The sequence below is a fragment of the Typopeltis vanoorti genome, chromosome 18 (genome assembly GCF_054136105.1).
Source record: "Typopeltis vanoorti isolate ZY-2024b chromosome 18, IOZ_Tvanoo_1.0, whole genome shotgun sequence".
In the NCBI taxonomy this organism is placed as follows: Eukaryota; Metazoa; Arthropoda; class Arachnida; order Uropygi; family Thelyphonidae; genus Typopeltis; species Typopeltis vanoorti.
In genome coordinates, this window is record NC_143566.1 from 77,361,876 (window position 1) to 77,387,289 (window position 25,414).

A 25,414-nucleotide genomic window follows, 5' to 3' on the forward strand; every position below is an offset into this window, starting at 1 on the left:
AGGGATGGACCATTATCGCAGTATCGTCTGCATATAGGGCCATTGTGGTGGCAACAGTATGTGGATGTCAGCCACATAGATAGCAAATGGGGGGAAGCCTGCAGTGACGTTGCATTCAGATGATCTAATTGAGGACTGCATTTGAAGAGCTCTGAAATATAAGTTATTTAGTTTTAAAAAAATAGCATTATCAGTTAAATTGTTCTAGAATTATAATGTATTGTCGAGTTAATTGGTTTAGCTTAAAAATTTTGTTTTCAGTAGTGTTAATTTTCTTTTTTTGATAAGTATGTTTTTTTTTTATAAGATTCTATATAAACAGAATCCTAAAAGAATGGAAAACAATTGTCAAAGATGGAGTTAAACTAACAAATAATATACAGCTAAATACAATACTTTATGCAGATGATCAATACTGATTTCAAATTCAAAACATAAACTCCAAATTGCAACTAACCATCTATATGAAATAGCAAAAAAAATTTTAAATGAAAATCTCTAAAACAAAAGCTATGGCAACATGTGGAAACACCATTCAAAAAGTGAAAATTATGCTTAACAATAAAATGAACAAGTTACAGAATTCAAATACTTGGGAAATATAATCTTGCAATACACTGATTCACAATTGGAAGCAAGACTACAAATTTATAATAGAATGAATGGCATAATTAAAAGAAATTTTGGAAAACAAATGACTAAAGAAATGCAATTAAGATTACATAATATGACCTCTAAACCTTCTCTGAAATTTGGAAGTGAAACTTGTATTCTAAAACAAAGACTGGAAGCAGCACAGATGAAGTTTTTAAGACCTCTCCAAGACTCACTAGGTTAGATAAAAAGAAAAACACAGAAATAAGAGAATGATTAGATACAAAAAAACATCCTACAAGAAATAGAAGAATATCAGCAAAATTGGCTACACCATATAGAAAGGATGAATAACAATAGGATTTCCAAATTAGCATAAACCAACAGGAAGAAGAGACTGCAGACGTCCAAGATTAAGGTGGAAAGATCATCTGCAGAGCAGGAACAGGACATAAAAACCTATACCTAAATTGCTCAGACGATGACTGTAAGATATGTAGTGTAGCACATGGCACCAATGCGAAGTAGAACAATGGTGTCCAAGTCGTCGCCATTGTTTAAAGAATTTAATCAAAGGGATTTCGTCCAGTGTAATGTCTGAAGAATGGTAGATGGTGTTGGTGTAGATGATGAAGGTAGTTGTGGTTGGTGGAGATGGAGAGTTGTAGAGTAGGTGCCCTCCCTCGATGAGTCTTTGGACTCCTTGGAGGTGTTACGTAATAATAATGTATGCTTTGCCGAGAGTGGCTGGTGTTTGGTTTGAAAGTGATAGTGGTGAGAAACTGTCATGAAAGCGAGAATCAAAAATGTGTCTCAGGTCGTGAGATTGACATAGTGGATGAAAGTCAGAATATGATTGAAAATTGTGATGTAATGCCAGATAGCATTGAGGGTGAGATTAAATGTGGCATGGTTGAAAGGGAGAGTAAAAGTGTCGAAGAGATAATAGTTTGACTGATATAAAAAATGAAGAGTTAGCTACAATGAGAGAGACAGCTCGGTTACGTAGAGTGATACATAGGGTGAAGTGGTAGCTGGAGCAATTGCAAAAATGTCTACTGAGTGGATCAGCTAATAACAAAAAGAAACAAGTGCGAGTTATGAAAAATGAGGGCATGATCAGGAGAGAAAAAAAAAAATTGGGAGCGAGTGTTATACGGAGATTCAGTTGTAAAAGTTGTGATAAGTGAGAATTTGACAAAATCGTGCTTTCCTGGTGCAAAAATTAATGATGTAAGTGAGGCTATTAGAGCACAGAAGCATAGGGTGAAAGAAATGATTGTAGTGGCCAGAACAAATGATTTAAAAGGAGAAAACTATGGCATGAGAGAGGACTTGAAAGAATTACTGGAAGTAGCAAAAGAAAAGAGCGAGAGAGTTAAGATAGTGAGTCTGTTGCCATGGTATGACAGAGTAGATTTGACGAGGGCCATAATAGTGAATGATTCGATGCATACGTTATGCAGGAGTGGTGTGGAGTGAGTTTGATAGGCAAAAGAACTTATACAAGGAGGATGGTTTGCATCTGAATGGATTTGGTGTTCAGACACTGGAAAAATTGTTGTTGAATGAAGTGAAAATGGATGTGCAGAATCAGGGAAACTAGAGCTTGGAGGAAGGAGCTTTTTAGTGAATATGCAGACATCAGTGAGGCAGTTGGGTGTAAGAATGTGTATAATATGTCTGAGTTAGTACCAATGGTAACAAACCAGAATGGGATAGTTAGTATATGGTGTCAAGATGGGGGTGGACCAAGGTGGCTTATGCACTTTACATACACTAATGCCAGGAGCATTAGGAAGAAGCAGAAGGAATTTTTGGCCTTGTTTGGCTCATCCAGACCAAAGGTTATTGGCATTATAATAAACTTTTGTTGAGGTTGTACTTACCAATGCTAAAAACTCTTTCCTCATGTTCCTGATATTTCTGGCATTAGTATACAGGAGCTGCAGCATCCCCTTTAGAAAGTATGGTATTCCAATTGCCATAATCTTGGGCAATTGGATTGATGCACTTAGCTAACAGAAGATGATATAGTTGGTGGATAAAATGTGAAGGTATAGCATGTTCAGGAAGATAGAAAAGAATGAGGGGAGATGGAGGAGTGTTATTGATGATAGTCGATGAATTGCAGCCAAAGAGAATAGAAGTTCGACTGCACGACAATGAAAATAGCACATTTGAAGCTATCGTGGTGTGAGATTGAGGCCAGCAGAACAAAATAGACAGTTGGCTGCTGTTATAGACCTGGGAATGGAATAGATGATGCAGATAGTATGCATCAGTAAATAGACTCAATAAGTGGAAGATAGGTAATTACATGGGGGATTTCAACTATGATAACATTGATTGGAAGGAGGACAGGACATATGGGAGGAAAGAAATGGATTTTATGCAGTTACTATGGGATAATTACCTGAGACAGCATGTAATGGAAAATACTAGGGATTCGAGAATGCTCAATCTAGTAATTGTATCTGAGAATTTGTCTATAATGAATATGACCACGTTGCCACCAATTGGTTGAGAGTGATCACATGATCATCTTGACCTAGGAGGTGGCTAAATGGCTAAATGTGGGAATTTTCAGTTAAGATAGGGTATATGGGGAATTATTGGGCTGGTAAGTATGACAAGCTTAGGATATTGCTTGGATCAGTGCCATGGCATGTAAAACTGTAAGGGCTGGATGTTTGATAGTGCATGGGAAGTGGTAAAGGAGTGTTTGAGGACGGATGGATGACAACATACCTAGAGTCAGGATAATGAATCAAGTGGAAGTGAAATGAATGAATAACACCATTAAGCTGGAACTGCAATAAAAAAGAAACCATTGTGGAGGGAATTTAAGGAGAAAGGTGACCAGCAGGTACACAAACAGTACAAGGCACAAGCCAGATGGGTAACTAGTGTGGTAAGAAAAGCAAAAGCAGATTATGAAAGGAAGTTAGCAACGCAAGAAAAAATGTATGTGGCAGAATGATTTTAAGGACTGCTGATGGTAGGAAGATAACTGAATTAGTTGAAATAGTAGAATTACCATGTGAACACTTTTGCAAGAGTATATCATCCAGGTGGTGATATTGCAGGAATGAAGGAATCAATGCTTATATGGGAACTGAGGTGAATGAAGTGGAGGTGAATAGCATATTGTAGAACCTTAATGTGAATACATCTGTGGCCCTTTCTTTTAAGCTTACATGGTGATCCGAATGCATTTTTGAAAATTATGGAGACAACTACCGTGTTTGAATAAAAATTTCAGTTTAATATAACTAAAATCTACATTCGACATTTCGATCTTTATGTCAAGGTCATCTTCTGGAGCATACAACTATACACAGAAAACAAGCTACACTACAATAAAACTGGTTTGTTAAAGATACTGACCAACCGCTACAACAATTGTTGGCCTGACCTCTGGTGAAAAAAAAAAAAAAAAAAATTATACATCAACGCTAGAGTCCTATTATTAGTGTTATCTGTTGGTTGTAGAAATACATTAGGTGCAACAACAAGTATCTATCTATATACATATATTAACATCATGATTATACTTGTACATTCCAGCCAGTTGGTATGGAATGGTTTCTAATACTAGCTGAAGATTGGCTAGAGTCCTGACTTATGCTGGATCTTATATATTAGGTAGGCTGAATGTGTGCCATCCAGATCCTTGGAATTTTCATGCCATCTTTGTTGTTGATATTTGGGTGGTTTATCAGGATTTGCAGGCTTCCTTAAATTTCCTTTCATACCAGATTTTTGTGTGGTGTAAAGAGAGGGTGCTTTTCCAGTTGATTTGGTGTAAGGTGCTGAGTGCGTGGTCTGAGAGGCCTGCTTCACCATAATGGTTATATTTAATGTGTCTAATGTGTTCTTTCTTGCGTATAGGGATTGTCCGTCCTGTTTCACCAATGTACAGTAAGTTACAGGTGCAGCGGATGCAATAGACTCCAGGATGTGCTAATGGGAGGAGATATAGTGGTGAGCCCATGGCTGTACCTTCTTTCTGTAGGTAAAATTTGTTTTGCCACACGAAGTAACCGGACTGTAGTACGTGGGCAAAGAGGGCCGTAATGTCGGGCGGAAATTTATTCTGTAGTAGGAGAATTGTTTCATTGATGGGGACATTAGTGAAAAGGGCAGAAATGTTGAAACTGACTAATAAGTCGTCTTTGTCGAGTGTTATGTTTTTAATTTTGTTTATAAAGTGTTGTGTGTTTTTTATGTAGGAGGGGGAATGACCTACCAACTCCTTGAGTGTTGCTGCTAATTTCTTGGCTAAGTGGTAATTGGGACTGTCTATTCCTTCCACGATTGGTTGAAGGGGTACATTTTGTTTGTGCATTTTTGGGATCCCGTATATTCTGGGGGGGGGGCGTAGTGGGTTTGAGTTTTTTAACCATGTCTGGTAGCCAAGAAGTGATGGACTTGAGTAGTTTCTCTGTTTTATCCTTTCTCCTTTTTGTTGGGTTATAATTTACCAGCTTATATGTGTTGTTATCGGCTACTAGTTGATTCATTTGAAGTACGTATGTTGACCTGTCAAGGACGACAGTGGCATCGTCTTTATCTGATTTCGTTATTATGTTTTGTTTGGCTTTTAATGACTTGATTGCTGCTAGTTCTGTTTTTGTGAGATTGTTCTGTATGGTTTTCTTAGTGTTTAGGACATTACTAGTTGTATTTTATCTGCTATATTGTTAGGTAGGGACCTGATGCCTCTTTCTATGTGGTAGATAAAATCCAATTTGTTTACCTTTTTAGGTGATATTGCGTAGTTAAGTCCTTTATTCAGTAGCGTAAGTTCGCCGTTGTTCAGGGTGTTGCTTGATAGGTTGATCACATGGTTCTTGCTTGCCAGTGGTTGGTCGCTCCTTGTCTCCCTTGTTTGTTGTTCATTGTTGGTGTTTATCGGAGAGGAGGTCTTCTGATTGGATGGATTCCTATGATTGGCCGCCATATTTTGCCGTTGTTTCAAACTGTGGAATTTGGTCTTGAGTTTTTCTTTATTCTTTTCCAGGCTATATTTGCAATACATCTGTGGGATTGGATGGTATGGTATACCAGCTCAAGTCTTACGTAAAGCATCAAAAGATTGTCAGTGCCCTTGACTATATTGTTTAATCTAAGTCTCAGCTCTGAGTTAGTCCCGAGGGGATGGAAAGAGGAGAAAATAGTTCTATTGCATAAAGGAGAATGCAAGACTTTGGTCAATTTGGAGAATTTGGTCAAGAGCAAAATACAGATAGATGGAAATGGGATACTGTATTGGGGGATAGTATGATTTTGTGAAGGATGGATCTTGCCTCAGTAACTCGCTCACATTTTATAATACAGTGACGGCTGAATTGGATAAGAGTAATGGGTTTACAGTAATAGTGCTAGACTTTGCAAAGACCTTTGACAGGATATCACATGGAATTCTAATCAATAAACTGCAGCACATGGGGATGGATATGGGATTGGTGAGATGGATAGGATGGTGGTTGATGGAGAGATATCAGAGAGTAGTTTATTCAGGAGTATAGTCCAAAAGAAGGCCAGTGACTAGTGGTGTGCTGCAGGGTTCTGTTCCTGGATCACTGCTATTTAATTTGTTCATTAATGATATAGGAAAGGATCTGAGAGGAACTGTTTATTTATTTGCCAATAATGCAAAGTTGGGCAGAGGAATAGTGAACACACATGATGTAAAAATTTTGCACAATGATTTGGATAGATTGACAGATTGGACTAAGGAGAATGGATGTCAGTTCAATGTGGCAAAGTGTCAGGTTATGCATTTTGGGGTGAAAAGATTAAGCAGTATACCACATCGGTGGAACTGTACTCCAGGAAATTGATGAATCTAGAGAGTTGGGAGTGTTAGTGGATATGGAGTTAAAGTTTAGGGGGCACATAGTAAAAGTGGCTACAGCAACTCATCAGATCACTTGTTTACTGAAGAATGCTTTGACAAGCAGTGAGATGCAGGTTTCTTGGTTATGGGGAGGAGGAGGTAGAGAGGATCCAGAGGCGAGCGATGGTATCTGGTCTATAGAATGAACCTTATGAGAACAGGTTGAAGATTTGTCGGTTACTGAAATTGGTTGATAGACATAAAATGGGTGATATGACTGAGACATTCAAATTACTGAGGATTTTACAGGATTAATTTAGAGGAAATTTTTCAGAACAGGTGTGGTGGAGGGAGAACTAGGGGCCATCCATGGAAACTGAGCAAGTGTCTAGTTAGCAAGGATGTTAGAACTAGGTTTTTAACTTGGAGATTGGTGAATGAGTGAATAAGCTGCCAGTCAGTTGTGGGTGTTGAGTTCAAAGCAAAGTACAATAGATACTGTGCAAATGCTGAATAGTTCTTGACATAATGTTTAGGACTCCTTGGAGTAGCCCATAATAATAATAATTTCCTGTAACTTCACTTGGAGTTTGCGATCGCTGAGGTAAGATTTTGCACGTTTGATCAGTCCTAGTGGAAATTTGGCCTGCAGGAGTTTGAAATGAAGACCATTGTGCCATATTTTGTTGAATGCTTTGGCAATGTCCAGAAAGATCACTCCTGTGTGCTGCTTCCAGTTGAACTATGTGCAGATGTTTTCCACGACTCTGAGAACTTGTTCTATGGAGTGGTTCTTCTGGAATCCGAATTGCTCATCTGGGATGAGATTTAATTCTTTGATTTTCTGAAGTTTTATTAGTATTACCTTCTCAACTATTTTTCCTATGTAGGAAAGTAGGTTGATTGGGCAATAGTTTTTGGTAAGGTGTTCCACTTTTCTTGTTTTTGGTATTAAGATTACATCTGCTACTTTCTATCATGCAGGAAAGTAGTGACATCTTAATATTGCATTAATAATAGCAACAATGTACATTACTGCTTTTTTTAGCAGTCATTTGATGATTTTGTTAGAAATCCTGTCTGAGTCTTGTGCTTTCCTATTCTTAAGTTTGGTGATGATTTCATGTACCTCAGCAGGTGGTGATGTTGGTGGGATGGGATTTATGTACTCTCTGCATTTTAGTGTACAGCATACCCAGGTGTGTACTTTACTGATGAAGTCTAGATGCTCATGAGTGTACTACAGCGTCTCTAGGCTGTCAGCAAAGGCTTCAACTTTGTCTACATCATGGTAAACCAGACCACATTCACCATGGATTGGTGGGAGAGATTTATGGTCAGTGCGTAAATTTTTGGCCATTTTTCAGCGCATCTGGTCCTCTGTGCTTAAGGACTGCAGTTTTGTCTCCCGCTGTTGATTTTGATAGTTTTTAAGCACACATCCAATTTCCTTTGTAGCCCTATTGAGCATTTGTCAGTGTTCTGGGGCCAGCTTTCTGTGGTATTGGCACCTGGCTCTGTTCTTTTCACAGATCAGGTTTTTAATCTCATCTGGAAGTCAGTTGGAGTTTGTGCGTGGCACATCTGCAGTGGCAGCTATTAATACAGTTGTCTGCTTTTCTACACTCAGAATTTAGTTGTCAATCTCTTTCTTTGGATCAAGAGTAGGAACTGGGGCAGTAGATTCATGTAGAGTGGTTGTTATTTTTGTTCAATTGACATTTGGGACCTGATATGGGATATTTTCAATCTGTTTTTAGGTAATAGATTTCTCAGTACTGTTTCTTGATTTCCACTAAGACAAGAGGCATTGGCCAGTTATTTGCTCAGAGCATACGGATAACTTTATTAGGGTTTAATCTGCTGTTTTGGAGTTTTTTTTTGTGACTTGTGACAGATTCTGCAATACCATGCAGTTCACCTTGAAGTTTTTTTTGATTTTTAAAACGAACATGTGGTATTGGACATTTTTATTGTGTATAAGTTTAGTGAGTGTGTGTGGTAGTGGACTATCATCTCTGTCTCTGGCTGTGTTCGGAACCCCTTCATCTGTGTTCCTGACTTTCGTAAAATTTATTTTACGGTTTTTGAGGGCCATGGCCACTTCCATCCATTTTTCCTTGGCTCACAGGATAAGAGGAGGAACTCTTTCCTTATGTTGGTTTATTTTTGCTTCCATGGGAATTGCTGTTTCATTTGATGTTGGTTCCTTGCATCATTTTTTTTTCCTTCTGAATTTGCAGAACCTGTCTTGTTCCTCAGCTGTTTCCTGAGATAAATATGAGTCAGATTTTGAGGTCAGATCAGAGTCCCAGGGTCTGAGACTCTGGTCTATTGTCAATGATTGGAATTGTTGTTGTTGTTGCCTTCTCAAGCTCAACCTATTTTAGAGTTGATTGGGCCTTTTTTTTGCAGGAAGTCATGAAAACGTCTGTTTGCACATCTAAAGTTCATGGAGCAGTCCAAAATTCTAAGAGAAGAGAAGAGATGGAGGAGGGGAGGAAGAAGAACAAGAGTGAAATAGAATAAATCTAGTAACAGGCCAGTACTTATACATCTGGAGAAGCCTCGAACCTCAAAGTCATTAAAGATAGGATAAATAAAGCCTTCAAAGGAATGTGGAGAACCGATCAGGGATTCTGACTTAATGTCCAATCCTCACCTTCTCGTGGTGCACCCTGTTAGGTATCTACCAGGATACTGATCGAACAAGGATGGGCTGACAATTTGGGATTTAGCCGACAAATTGTATTCTTATTGGCTTAAACCAATTCATATTGATGGTACAACATGACAGAATTTCATGCAAGCTGGGGCATCGCCCAGTTAAACAACGGCACCCATTGTTTTTGCCAGGGAACCAGGACAAACAGTGAAAAGTCAGCTACTGGAACAAATCCTAAAACTTAGGATTTGTTCCAGTAGCTTGTCCCAACTCAACATCACCAGAGTTCACGATCGGTACTATCAACATAAGAAGCTTAAATGGCAAAGAAATAGAGCTAGCTGAGGAATTGGATAAGTACCAGATCAACATAATAGGGGTGACTGAAACAAAATAGACAAAAACTGGTGAGATCTTTCTGAGCAATAAATACAAAATATTATATTCAGGCAATGACAATCAAGGAAAGAAGGAGTAGCCATAGTATTCAACACAAAATACGAGGCTAATCTTCTCGAATGGCAATCAGTCTCAAGTAGAGTGATGTGGACAAATATGAGAATGGGGAACTTGACAATGAGACTTATTTGTGCCTATGGTCCCACAGAAGGTTCTACTAAGGTAGAAGCGGAGGAATTTTTTGATGCTTTAGAGAAAGCAACTAACACGATGAAAAAGGAAAAGTTGTTCCTTGTGGGATATCTAAATAGCAGAGTGGGAAATGATTGTCAAACCTACAAAAATATTTTGAGAAAATTTGGAGAAAAGAGCAAAACTAATAATAAAGGCAAATATCTGTTAGATTTCTGCTCAGGGCATTGATTGGTTATTACTAACACAATGTTCCAACATAAAAATGTGCACAAATTCATATGGAGAGAAGAGGCAAAGAACAAGAAAAGTCTCATTGACAATGTTATTGCTGATAGTAATGTTTTCCCACTGGTGCAGCAGAGTGTACAGAAGATTTGAAGTCGGAAGTGATCACCATTAAGTCTTGAGCAGGATAAAATTGAATTTCACATTGAAAAGAAGAACATCTAAGAAAGTTTTAAAGAGAATAAAAGTCGAACAGCTCTCAGATGTGAATTGTAGACTAAAATACACAAATATTATTCAAGAAAAAATTAAAGAGTTTGAGAGTAGGAATGAAACCTTGGAGATTCAGTGGCAAGCCCTGAAGAAAACACTGATTGATTCAGCCAGAGAGACATGTGGTGAGGTTGCGTGCAAAGATAGAAAAATCAGAACTGCATGGTGGACACAGGAAGTTAAAGAGGCAGTGAAGGAAAAGAAGAAAGCATATCAAAAGTTCCTCACAAATAAGTCAGCTTGTGCTGTAAGAGAATACAGAGACAAAGGTTAGAAAGCTTAACACTGTGTAAAACTGGCTAAAAAAATAGATTTGAGGACTTTGGCAAGAACATAGAAAATAAATATCAAGAAGGTGGCAAGATATTCTGGAGTTTGTTGAAGAAGCTCAGAAATTGAGGAAAGAGTGCTGTAAAAGAATTAGAGATGATAAAGGTGACACGAAAACAGGAGAAAAAGATATCCTTAAAGTATGGAGTAATTACTTTGAAAAACTGCTGAATGAAACAAGCAGTGATGACAGCACAGTGGTAAAAAACACTGACCAGGCATGCAGTCAGGAATACATATCCATACTTGAAGTAAGAAAAATCCGTCAAAAGCCTGAAATGTGGAAAGGCGGCAGGAGTAGATAATATTCAACCAGAAATGCTCAAGTATGGAGGTATAAAAATCTTAGAGTGGCTGCACTGCATTGTTCAGAAGCCCTGGACAGATGGACGAATTCCAGATGATTGGAGTAGAGCTCTCATAGTACCCCTATATAAAAGGGGAAATAAAACTGAATGTGAGAATTATAGAGGTATTTCCCTACTGAGTATTCATGGTAAGATATATGCAAGTATACTGGAGAAACGGTTGAGAAGAATTGTGGAAGAGAAGCTTGGTGAAGAACAAGCTTGATTCAGACGAAATAGAGGCTGTAAGTATCACATTTTTACTTTACAACAGATAGTTGAGAAATCATGGGTATATAACAAAGATCTGTATTTAAGTTTGTAGATATGGAAAAGGCATATGACAAGGTGCCGAGAGAGAGAAGCTATTCCAAACGTTACAGTTATATGGTAATGTTTGGAATAGCTTTGTTAATGGGGCATTATGTCAAGCAATACTTAGTCTTTATTTGAGTTTTAAGTCAGCAGTTAGAATTGCTGTATAGGAAGTAGAGATAGAATTGAAGTACAGGAAGATGGTTTAATGTTAAATCTGGTGTCAGACAAGGATGTACATTATCCCCTCTCTTATTCATTATCTATATGGATAACATTATGAAGGAAATTGGTATTAAACCTGATATCAAAATTGGAGATGTTAATGTCAGCTCTTTGTTTTATGCGGATGATATTATACTTTTAAATAAATCCGCTACAAATATGCAAGATTCCCTGACTAAATTGAATACTGTTGAAATATATATGGTATGAATGTCAGCATTAAAAAGACAATGAAAATAGGCAGAGACATTGAAAATATCAACTGCATTGTGAATGGAGAACTAATAGAAAAATAAAACATTTCAGCTACTTAGGCATGATTTTTAGTGAAGATGGTAAGTTAAATATGGAAATATACAACAGAATCAACAAAGCTGGTATAGTAGGAAGTCAACTGAATAAACTTATATGGAATAAGAGAGAAATTAGCCAAAACACTAATTAGCTGTATACAAGACAGTGTTTAAACCAATTTTAACTTATGGATCTGAGAGCTGGGTTAGAAGTAAAACTTGACTAGAGACTTTAGATATGAGTGTCCTGAGAAATATTAGGGGCATGAACAGATGGCATCAATATCATATTAAAAACGAGGATATTAGGAAAGAACTTGATATTGTCAGCATCCAGGAATGCATTAGCAGAGCTAATCTCAGTTGGTATGGTTACTTAAGCAGAATGGGAGAAGAAAGATTAGCAAAACAAGTGTTCTCTGCCAAGTTGGCAGGAAAAAGACCCAGAGGAAGACCAAGATATGGATGGATTGATACAGTAAAAAGTGCCTTAGAAGACAGAAATATAAGACCTGATAATATTGAAGTCTTGACATTTAACAGACTGATTTGGAGGAAAATTGTGGATAGGAAGTTAGTAATGATGTAAATTTTTCATGTAGTACTATCATATTCTGTACACCCTTGAGGGTATATACAGGTAGTCGTCGACTTACGACCTGTGCGCTTTACGACTGCTGCTACTGCATCTCGCACCACGTTTCTGTATGAACGACTGTAACAGATTTTTCTACTACACTCACACGCCCTATCCATGTGGTCCCCGAAGCCTAATGGGAATGGTTGTGCGTGTAGCGTCAGCCCAGTACCGTGTGTTTGACGCGATTCATGCTTTACGATATTACGTTCTCTATTTTTGGTTCAGTTATAATTTGTGTTACAATTAGCATTTTTTTAAAACCCCTAAACATATCAACCAAGAGGAAAATGCCTTTGTCTACTCTTAGATCTTTCAAGAAAGGCCATTGATTTAGACACAGAATTGAAAGTGATCAAGCAGCACGAAGAAGGAAAGAAGGTGAACGCGATTGCACGTGATTTTAAGTTATCTCATTCTACGGTGTCGACGATTTTGAAAGACAAAGGAAGGATTCCTGAAGTTGTTAAAGGTTTGGCACCCAGGCGAGCAACAGGGATAACGAAACAACGTACAGGGCCCATCCATGAAATGGAAATATTGTTTCTTTGTGTGGAAGATCAGATACAGAAGTGAACACCCTTAAGCCTTCTTACAATGCAGTCGAAGGCTAGAAGTCTCTTTCAGACGCTAAACGAACACGCCGGAAAAGATTACACTCAGACATTTATAGCTAGTACAGGATGGTTCAAAAGATTCAAAAGAAGATTCAACCTTCATAGGGTTCAAGTCACTGGAGAATCAGCAAGTGCAGATGTGGAAGGAGTTCAAGAGTTTGTTAAAAGTCTGGATGAAATAATTACGGAAGGAGGGTATCAACCAGAGCAGCTTTTCAACGTGGATGAGACTGGATTGTTGTGGAAAAGGATGCCAGAACGCACTTACATTCATCAAGAAGCCAAAAGCATGCCTGGTTTTAAGGCACTTAAAGATAGTCTGACTTTTATCATTGGCGGGAGCATTGCAGGTTTTAAACTGAAGCCTTTTTTAATTTATCATTCTGAAAATCCCCGTGCATTCAAGAATGTAAACAAGCACACTCTGCCTGCATATTTCTGTTCAAACCGAAAAGCCTGAATGACTCAAACATAGCTTGAAGACTGGTTTCTAAATTGTTTCTAAATTGTTTTGTCAAGTTCGTGAATATTGCTTTGAGAAAGAAATTCCTTTCAAAATTGTATTAACCTTAGATAATGCACTTGGCCATCCACCTCACCTAGACCACCTCCATCCAGATGTAATAGTTTTTTATTTGCCACCAAATACAACTCCACTCATTCAGCTTATGGACCAAGGGGAGATTGCCACATTTAAGGTGCACTATCTTCGAACCACTTTTGTCCAAGCTATAGCCGCAACAGACGCTGACCCAGAACTATCTTTGCATGAGTTTTGGAAACAGTATGAAATTTATAAATGCATGAAAAATATTGCGACCACGTGGGAGGCTGTGACAAAGAAATGCATGAATGGAATCTGGAAAAACTGTCCAGCGTTTTGTTAATGATGAATTTGATAGTGAACTTGAAATGGTTATGGAAAATATTGTAACACTGGCAAATGGACTTTCTTTAGACATTGAAATGGAAGATGTTGAGGGGCTGTTAGAGCAAGAATCTGGAGAACTTACGAATGAAGAACTTATCGCTTTGGAAGAAGAAAGAATGGAAGAAGAGAAAAATGAAGATGAGGAAGAACCAGAAAGAAAATTCACCACTATTCACCACACGAGCAGAAAAGGAAACAAACAATTCAGACAAAAATCAACATGTTTATGAGAAAAACAACTCACACTACATCAAGTGGTGGCATTGATGACCTGCAGCCAAGCACGAGTGGTCAGTAAAATATTTCTTATCAATTTTCTACATGTGTTTTGTTTAGTTCTTTAAGATAAAATATTTTTTAGGTTTTATACAGTATTTGATATCTTTTTTATAATATTTTTTATTTTTGTAAATAGTAAACCAATTGTGTTGTACACAGTTTCTGATTTACCTAAACTGGTCGGAACCTAACATGGTCGTAAGTCGACGACTACCTGTATCAGGAATTTGATGATGATAAAAATGTCACTTAATTGCCTTTTATAATTACTGTGGCTCTTGAGGCATTTGGCCTTAGAAAATGGATAGATGCATGATTTGGACATGTGAACACCCATCTTAGATCAAGGAATACTGTAACACAAACACAATTTTCTAAACAAATAATGGATGTTGTTTAACATTGAGAATAAATATTTGCTAAAGGCAAATTTTTTCTAGTTTCAAGACAATGCAGACAGTTAGATACAAAAATACAAGACAAAATCCAGGAGTTTACAGAATAATTCCTTATTCATGTGGACTCTTATTATTGGGTAGACAGGTCATTCTCTCCAAATGCATCTAGAACACATATGGGCAACCCACGGGCCGTATCCGGCCCTAATCTATTTCAGCGAAGTTTGTCTGATTCATCATGGGAGAAAACATAGTGTGTTCTACTAACTCACATTAAGCTGATGTCGTATGACTTGCGCAAAACACACTATGTTTTCTCCAACCAAGGTCTCTTTCTCACTTTGACTAGCGGTGTGTGAACGTGTTACAACGTGTCAGTTCGGTACTTGCGTTGGTGTTGTGTTCTGTTCAGTGCTTGCAATGTAGAAGACAGTTTTGTTTGACAGTTCTGAATATCGCTTATAAATTTGGGACAGTGTCAGTGGGCTATTGCAAATAAAAAGAAAAGTAGATGCAGAGAATCGTCAATTTCAAGACAACTGGATAGAGGATTATTATTTTATTCTAAATAATTTTTGCCTGTATGTTTGCTGTGCAACGAATCCGTATCCGTCAACAAAGAATACAACTTGAAGAGACACTTTACTTCGAGACATGTGGATCACCCAAAAATTGATGGACACTACGAAAAGATGAAAAAAAAAGTTGAAGAAGAACTTGGATACCCAGCAGCAAATGTTCAACAAGCAAAGAACACAGCACCACAGCATTGTCAAAGCCAGCTTTGTGGTAAGCGAAAAAATCGCTAAGCATTCTAAGGCATTTGGTGAAGGAGAATTTATCAAAGAATGTCTGCTGGATGTTGCGAGTATAATATGTCCTGAAAAGAAAAAAGACTTCGAGAATATTCGTTTGTCGAGATGTACTGTTGTCTGACGGATGGAAATTATGGCTGATGATATCAAAAAAAGTTTAAAAGAGAAGATTGCTAGATTAGAAGCATTTTCAATTACTTTAGATGACAGCACCGATGTCTCCGATACAGCACAACTAGCAATATTTATTCGAGGAGTTGATGCAGATTTCAACATCACAGAAGAATTATTGGCGCTTCGGCCGTTAAAAGGAACAACTACCGGTGAAGATATATTTGAAACAGTCGATACAGTCTTCGAGAGATTTGGGCTTAAATGGAGTTCACTATCTGGCATATGCACTGATGGAGCCCCTGCAATGGTTGGTGCACAGAAGGGATTTATTGGAATAGTTCATGAAAGAGCAATAGAACTACAGATCCGTCAGGAAAATTTAACAAAATTTCACTGCATTATCCACCAACAAAATCTGTGTGCAAAATCAATTAAAATTCACAAATGTTATGGAAGTTGTAGTAGCCAGCATTAACTTTATTAAGTCACGTGCACTCAATTTAAGGAGTATTTGGAAGACCTATTTTTGGATTATGGAGATGTGTCTTATTATTGTGAAGTGAGGTGGTTGAGTAAAGGTAAAATGTTAAAACGATTTTATGATCTGAGACAAGACATTGCAGATTTTATGGACATAAAAAGAAACACAATTAACCAAGTAAAAGATGATGAGTGGGTGTGTGATTTAGCATTCCTTGTAGATGTCACTGGATATCTAAACGAACTGAATCTTAAATTGCAAAATCAAGGACAATTGGTTCATGAACTGCATGGACATGTCAAAGCTTTTTGTAATAAACTAAGATTGTTGGAATGTCAGATAAGAGCTAAAAATTGTTATAATTTTCCTACTCTAGCAACTCATAAAAATATCCCTTATAATTGTTATGGAGATGAACTGAAGGCACTAATAGAGCAATTTGATACAAGGTTTGCCAACTTCAAAAACAAAGACTCCACATTCGCTATATTTGCTCGTTCGATGAATGCTGATGTAAATAATGTGCCAGAAAACTTACAGATGGAACTTATTGAGCTTCAGGCAGATTTGTGCTAAAATCACAATTTAACAACATTGCTTTGACGGATTTTTATAAATTTTATTTGGTGGAAGAAAAATATACAAATTTATGTGCCTTTCCAAGAAAAATCATTTGTCTTTTTGGCAGCACATATATGTGTGAACAGTTTTTTTCGAGGATGAAATACAATAAATCAAAAATTCGGATAAGAATAACGGACGAAAACCTCGAAAATTCTATGCAATTATCCTCAAGGAATATTAACGTCAATATTGATAGTCTTGTAGTTGAAGTACAAGGCCAATCTTCACATTCAATTGTTATGTTGTTCATTATATTATAAAATTTATGTAGAACTTTATACCAAAGCATTATATAATAAATAAATGAAATATGAAGTAGCAACTTGTTTTAATTCATTTAATATTAATTTATTTTATTTAATAATTTGGTCCGGCCCTTGACTTGGAGACAGAATGATAATTTGGCCCCTGAACTAGGAAAGGTTGCCCATGCCTGATCTAGAACAACATGAGGATATTACATTCAGCTTTATAATTCTGATAAGTTGGGTCTTTCCAGTCATGCCATATCTACTAGATACAGGATTCATTGGAATAAGACTAAGGTTTTACTCAGGAGCCAATTTTTAAGAGAAATATTATATGAAGAAAGCTGAGAAGCTCATATTCATCATCCTAACCTGACCAAAATTGATTCTCTTACGTCTTCCCAGTTTTGAGACGTTATTGTACTTCGTAATTCTCATGATTCTGTTAAATAATTTATTAATTGATAATAATTTCATTGTATTTTCCTTGAATTCTAACAGTTATTAGAGCTGAAGCTGTGCCATTGCAGTGGATATCATGTATTATATAACAACTTTATTTTCATTTTCAGTTACTATTCTGTAATATTTTGTGTCTTTAACTGTTTCCACTGAGACTTGAAACTAGACACAAAAAAAAAAAAATTCTTTTAGCAATTATTTATTCCCAGTGTAAGTGACCCCTGTTATTTATTGCTTATTGAAATGTAATAGGGTGACATAGGTTTGGTAATATACAGACACAATATGTTAGAATGTTTTAAGGCAATAGAACTAACTTCATCATCATCAAATTCCTACCATGTACCCTCAAAGGGTGTACAGGATATGATAGTACTACATGAAAAAAATTACATCATTACTAACTTCCTATCTACAATTTTCCTCCAAATCAGTCTGTTACTTGTCAAGACTCCAACATTATCAGATCTTATATTTCTATCGTCTAAGGCACTTTGTACCATATCAATCCACCTATATCTTGGTCTTCCTCTGGGTCGTTTTGCTGCCAACCTGGCAGAGAACACTTGTTTTGCTAATCTTTCCTTGCCCATTTTGTTTAAGTGACCATATCACCTGAGATTAGCTCTACTAACGTATTCCTGGATATTAGGAAAACTTGACATTGTCAAGTTCTTTCCTAATATCCTCGTTTTTAATATGATATTGCCATTGATGCCATCTGTTCACACCTATAATCTTTCTCAGAACTCTCATATCTGTGATCTCTAGTCTTTGGTCAAGTGTTTTACTTCTGACCCAGCTCTCAGATCCATAAGTTAAAACTGGTTTGAACACTGTCTTGTATACAGCTAATTTAGTGTTCCGACTAATTTCTCTCTTATTCCAAATGAATTTATTCAATTGACTTCCCACCATAGCAGCTTTGCTGATTCTGTTGTCTATTTCTATATTTAATTTACCATCTTCAGTAACAATCGTGCCTAAGTAGCTGAAATGTTTCACTTGTTCCACAGGTTCTCCATTCAGAACACAGTTAACAATTTCAATGATTCTGCCTATTTTCATTGTCTTTGTCTTTTTATTGCTGACTTTCATACCATATCTGTTACAACAGCTATTCAATTTAGTCAGAGAATCTTGCAGACTTGTAGCAGATTTATTTAGAAGTATAACATCATCTGCATAAAGCAAAGAGCTGACATTAACATCTCCAATTTTGATATCATGTTTAATACCACTTTCCTTCATAATGTGAAGGAAAGTGGTATTAATCCTCATTTGTTGTATTAGTACTTGTGTGCACGTGTCTTTTTAGTAAGTTCCCAAGAAGATGGCAACGTGACGTTCACCGAAATATCGGAAAGTGTATATTAAAGTTTATTTAATCTATATTTCCAGTATACGCTGTCAATTCCTTAAATATTAGTTATTAAATCCAACAGGCATTTGCTATTATTATTAGCTTTGCTCTTTTTTCCAAATTTTCCCAAAATATTTCTGTATGTCTGACAATCATTCTCTACTCTGCTATTTAGATCCTTATATTGAACAAGGACCAGTTTTTCTTTTTTTCATTATGTCAGTTGCTTTCTCTAAAGCCTCAAAACACTTATTTTCAATGTTATATTCATTTTTATCCTACTTAAAACTAAGTAATGATCACTTCCAATTTCAAATCCTCTATATACTCTTGTATCCTGAAACTGCATGAAAATATCATTGTGTACAAATGGCATAGTCAGTGGGCTTTTTTTTTTTTTTTTATTTATTTATTTATTTTATTTATTTCTTGCATCTTCTCTCCAAAGGAACTTATGGACATCTTTATGTTAGAACACAGTATTAGTAATGTGTAATCCATATCCTAACCAGAAATTGACTTGGTAGTACCCACCATTATTAGTTTTTCTCTTTTCTCCTAAATTTCCCAAAACGTTTGTATATGCCTGGTGTGATTCATTTATTACTCTGCTGTTTAGATCTCCAACAAGGACTACTTTTTTCCATTTTCTTTGTTAGCTGCCAGCTCTAATGACAAAATTTCTCAACCTCTTCCTTAGGAAAGCCTTCTTTGGGACCATAGGCACAAAATAATTCATTTTTCATTTTCCACATTTTGAAGTTTGCCCACATAACTCTACTTGAAAGTGCCTTACAATCAAGAAGTTTACTTTCATGTGTGCAGTTGAAATGCTATTGCTGCTCCGTCCTTTCCTTGATTGTTTCCTTAATATAACATCCTATACTTATTATTTAATAAAATCTCACCTGTTTTTGTCTTCTGCGTTTTAGTCATGTCAATTACGTTCATGTGGTACTTTTCCAGTTATTTACAAGTTTGATTTCCTTTCCATTAATACTTATACTTATACTGGTATAAGTATTAATGGTAGTACCCACCATTATATTAACACTTATATTGATGGTTCCTGTCTTCGCTTCCTTTGACATTATTGTATTGGTCTTCTTCTAGATGTGAGTTGGAGTTTGTTCCAGTTGCTGACTTTTCAGATTGCCTTGTTCCCTTATGTAAATGAACATTTGGGGCCCTTGCTTAATTGGGTGATGCCCCAGCTATAAGAAATTCTCATCATATACGTATTTGTAGTTTAATCCAGTAGAAAGCACAATTTGGTTGACTAAGTCCGAGGTTGCCATCTCATCCTCATTTGTTTGGTACCCAGTGATTACCTACTAGCAGGATGCACCATGTGAAGGTGAGGATTGGACATTAGGTCAGAAGTCCCAGTTAGTTCTCTGCATTCCTTTAAAGGTGATGTGGATGTCTCCTTCTAGTTATTTGGGTTTATCCTGTAAGTGATCCCTAGATAATAATAGTAATAATGGTAAATACCTGCTGGATTTTTTGTTCAGAGCATAGACTAGTCATTATTAATGCTATCTTCCAACAAAGTAGCATAAATTCACATGGAGAAAATATGTAAGAAAAAGGTTCTCATTAATTGTCTGTTGATATGACATTTTGATACTAGTTCAGAATACATGAATATACAGGAAAATTGAAATAAGTGTCAGTATCACAAGTGAAAAATATGTATAAAATTTTAAAGAGTCGGTGATTTGCCATTCAGAGTAGCTTAACTAACTTGTATACTCAAGTTACAAATATTACTTCCATGTAACTTTTGTTTAATTGGCAAAAATTATTTGAAATGAGATAAATCATGTAGCACAATAATCCATATGAGGCCTGATCAAGGTCTCATGGATTATTGTGCAAAGATCTGGTCGCTAGGTTTTCTTGGTGACAAGGATATGTTGGAAAGGGTCTAGAGAAGATTCACAAAGGCTGTCAATGGTTCCTCTGCAGTCTTAGCTCCACCCTAATGTAATGGAATTATCTTGCTCTCCTTCCATTCATTAGGATTCTTTCATGTGTCTGAGACTCAAGTTGAACAACTAGGCCTTGGGTATTGCTAGGTTTTTAAGTGGGTTATTACACATTCTTTCATTGCTCATGCCAATATGTTATCCAATCTAGCTGCCATATTATTATTATTCGTGATACCTCCAAGGAGTCCGAAGACTCATCGCGGGAGGGTCTAGTATCTAGAATTACAATAATTTCTTGTATATCTGCCACTTTTCTACCATTAATATGCACTAAGGTTATTATTCCATGATCATTTCCTCTTTTGCTTGCTACATAGGGATAAAATTCTTATAGATTTCTTTGACTTGTTTAGTTAACTTTTCAAAATCTGAATCATCAGATTTTGATGATTCAGATTGATGAGGTTGTAACTCTCTTACTTTGCTCTTTATAGCATTCCAAAGTGTCATCATTTCTTCTCCTATGACATTGGTTCTGTCTTATCCTTTTTAATGCAGCACTTGCTTTAAAGTTAAATTAAATTTGCTAAGAATTTATATTGTTCAATCCTTTATCCAAGTGTGAATAAACAAGCTTGTGTGTGTGAAGTATCTCCATGACTAGACTACTTGTATATAGCCTAGTCATGAAGATATTTCACATTAATTGTCTTAGTATTCCATAATGCAAAGCACACATCCTTTTGGGTGTGTATAATGCTGTGCATTATAAGAAGCATACTACCCAACAGGTTTCAACCCTTTATTGAGGTCTCATCAGTGGGAGCCAGAGCAGTAGGGAGAGAGAGAATGACCAAGAATACTTCATTCTTGGTCATTCTCTCTCTCTCTCTAAAGTCACTAGTCTTTATATACAAGTAGCCTATTTGTGGGGATACTTCATGCAAAAACTTTGTTTGCTTATACTCGGATAAAGGATTAAACAAGAATATAATTTTTTGGCTCCTTTAATTTATAATAAAGTGACAAACTTTCAGCATTATTTAATTGTTACTCATATATTTAACTACTGTGTGATTAATGTAGCTTTCTTTAGGCATCCTTTGACTGAAGCACTGTTGATTCCTCTACCATGCAGTTTCTCATGCTGAGGCATTGCCTCAAGCTACCTTCTCAAATTATAATACCCTACCTTATAGTTCCACAGAGCTTCTGTAACTCAGTCAGTATAGACAAACCCTTTGGTCGGAAAGACCTGGGTTCGATTCCTGTCTATGATGTGAGGAACCTTTATCTGGACATTTTCGACTAAAGGTTAATTAGCTGGTCTCATAAGGAGGTAGAGGGTTTTTCTCCCGAAAACTCTGGTTTTTCAGAACAGGCAAACCAACCAGTAGAACATGCAATTTACAGACAAGAATACTTGGAGGCATAGGGATAATTGCCTTATCCTCGTATTACAGTTAAGAAATTCAAGGATACTATGGGTGCTTAAGTGCCTGTGATGGATGGATGAATGGATAGTTCCACATATGTGCCACTTGGGCAAAAGCTTGTCCTCAACCCTGTCAAAACTGCATAGTCACTCTCATCAGTTGGAGGCATAATGGGCAACTCATTTATAGACAGATTATCAGTGTTCTAGATCCAGTGATTATGAATCCCTTTCATCACACACTACTTAAAGTAGTTATTCCTGAGTAATTCTTTAAATTCATTTTCCCTCATCTTGCATGTTTTCTTCACTCTCCAGTTTGTATCCTAGTTTAAATTGTCCATAACGACAGTCCTCCTTGCATCCATAAGATTTATCTGTTTATGCACTTTGCAGTCTTTTTGGATTACAGCAAAGGCAACTAAGGGCTGAAAAGCCATGTGTGTATTTTTCTGCTGATTGCCCTCTTCCAATGATCCTAGTCTGTAGCAGACCAGAACTAGCACTACATAATTAAGTTTCTTACAAAAACTTAATTATGTAAAGCTTATCATGCCATCCTGTATATATACCTCATGAAGTTACATATCAGGAACTGATGATGATTAAAAGCACTGGTCGAATTAGTGATTGCTTATTTTAGTGTGGAGATTCCTTTGCCTAATGTTCGTATTTTATTCAATTAAGAATTTATGGACCTCAATTGATTTATAATAGATTTTTGTTATTTTTATCTGAAGGAAAAATTACATATCAATGAATGCTACATTTCTGATGTACTGAAATTATGCTGTTTGAAACAAGGAACATAATAGTCATTCTGCTCATGATTTTGAGTGCATTGCACAGATTACATGACACGACACTATGTTCTTCGGTTGGTTCTAGGATTACGAGGAATCTTTACAAGCTATTTTTATTTGAATATGAGTTAGCCAGTATAATATCATATGATACTCCACATGGTGAAAGTAAAAACTTTCACCATATGTTTTTTTTTTTATTTTTTTTATTTTTTGCAAATCCCACAAATCACCCTATAGAACACACAATTATGACTGTCATGTGGTCTAAGTTGGAATACCAACTGAGCACTAGAGTAGTGGTGAAGATTAGAGGTTAGTACCATGTACTCTTGAAATTTAATGCATGTAGGTTTAATCTTTTATTTATATTTATTAAATTATTTTATTTTATTTATATTTTTTAAATACCATATAATGTTCTCAAATTTTATCTTCTGAAATCAGGGTGTTCTATATGCTATACATGAAGGTACATAGCATGTGCAAAAATGTGGTATTTGTATTTTACTTAGTTACTCTTCATAACAATTGCAAGGTATAAAATTATCAGAAATATAAAATTCAATAATGGCATAAATGGATTAAGCAATTTTAATATATAACATTATATATAAAATAGGCAGCGGTTCTTTCCAAGTAGTGGTGGCTTTGGTGGCCAACCTCCTGCATTTGGACGGGCACAACCTGAACAAGGAAGGCATAACTGGGGTCGAGGATTTGTCCTTGGAGGAACTTAGTTGTGTAAATGTTGTCTGTTTAAAAAATAAAAGAACTTATGTATAATTACATGGTATTTGCTAAAAAGAAGAAATATTTGTAAAAATGTTTTGTTGAATAATAAGTCTATTAATATCTTAACCATTTGATATGAAAACATACTCAGATGTCACAGTTAAATAATAAATTATTATTTTATGGTTATATCATGTGTAAATTGGAAAAAAAAAAAATAGGTCATTACATTATACACTTGTAAAATCTGTTAAATTGTACTTAGTAACTGCATCATCATTCATACTGGCAAATATTCAAAACATTTATGAAAATGTAATAAAAGCTTTATTTTAAAATTTCCCTGACAATGTTGTCATATAAGCCTTGCATTCAGTAGTATAAAATTAATATTGATACTTATTTCTGAAAAATATCTATACTGTTTTCGGTGCTTCATATATGAGAAACCACAAGTGCTAAATTAAGTATTTTATTTATATCTTTAGCTTGTAATCATATTTTGCTTATGTGATTGGTTGAATGGGATATCATCATCTGTGCTTTCCACCTAAAAATACTGTGGTTTCATAGTAAAGATTCTGAAAGTCTAAATGATAGGAAATTTTTGTAACCTGAGATCACCACCACTTGAAGTGCCATTTGATCTTTAAAATGAGTTTCTTTCTCATACCATCTGACCTACAGTACTTAATGTGCTGCTATAGGGTAATAATATTGTGTGAATAGGATTAACAGTTTAAAAAAAAGAAAAAAACATGAGAGAGATAAAAATGTATAAATGTAATAATTCTATAGAATACCAGGATTATTTGTGGTTTTTCAGCTGATGATGACGACGACGAGCGAGTCTCATATTGAGGGTGATAAGGTTTTTCCTATCAGAAACTTGTTTTTCATTTTGCAAAACAGGAACAAGCCAAGGAGAATGCACACAGTTAACAGATAATACACTGCCTTGTAATGTAGTTGCTTTGTTATTAATTCAAAACATTTAACTCTAGTTATAATGTAAACTTAATCATTTAGTGCTATCAAAGTATCCTGTGCATCTCTTGAAGGTACCATATCAGGAATTTGATAATGAAGATAATTTGCATATAATTTTTTTCTGCTTATGCTATTGATACTTGTGCATGTTTATATATGGCTGAAAAGAATATAATTTATGAGCAGCCTTTTCAAGTATGATATATATAGACAGTCCTCATAAATAGAGGTACAAAAATGTCAATTATAATGAATCCACTTATAGCAAAGAAAATTTTCATGAATTAATGTAATTGCGATTTAATTTAAAGCGAATAAAAGTTGAGCAGCTCTTAGATATCAACTGTAGACTGAAATACACAAACATTATTGAAGAAAAAATGAAATAGTTTGAGAACAGGAACCAAAACTTGGAGATTCAGTGGCAAGCCCTTAAGAAAACACTGATTGATTCAGCCAGAGAGGCAAGTGGTGAGGTTGTCTGCAAGGATAGAAAAATCAGAACTCCATGGTGGATACAGGAAGTTAAAGAGGCAGTGAAGGAAAAGAAGAAAGCATATCAAAAATTCCTGGCAGATAAGTCATCTTGTGCTCTTAGAGAATACAGAGACAAATGTAAGAAAGCTAAATACTGTGTAAAACTAGCTAAACAAAAGTCATGAGAAGACGTTGATATAGAAAATAAATATCAAGAAGATGGCAAGATATTCTGGAGGTTGTTGAAGAAGCTCAGAAATTTAGGAAAGTGTGCTGTAAAAGGAATTAGAGATGATAAAGGTGACATGAAAACTAGAGAAAAAGATAACCTTGAAGTATGGAGCAATTACTTTGAAAAATTGCTA

General features: G+C 36.0%; 1 protein-coding gene across 1 annotated transcript in view; it reads left to right on the top strand.

Moving 5' to 3' along the window:
* The window catches only part of Der-1 (derlin 1), a 93,278-nt gene extending 69,507 nt beyond the window's left edge, over positions 1–23,771 (top strand). The window contains exon 8 of the mRNA XM_090408750.1: positions 23,470–23,771. Within this exon, the coding sequence (XP_090264876.1) occupies positions 23,470–23,587 (118 nt within the window). The 3' untranslated portion in view covers positions 23,588–23,771. The remainder of the gene's footprint in view (positions 1–23,469) is intronic.
* Positions 23,772–25,414: the final 1,643 nt, after the last annotated feature.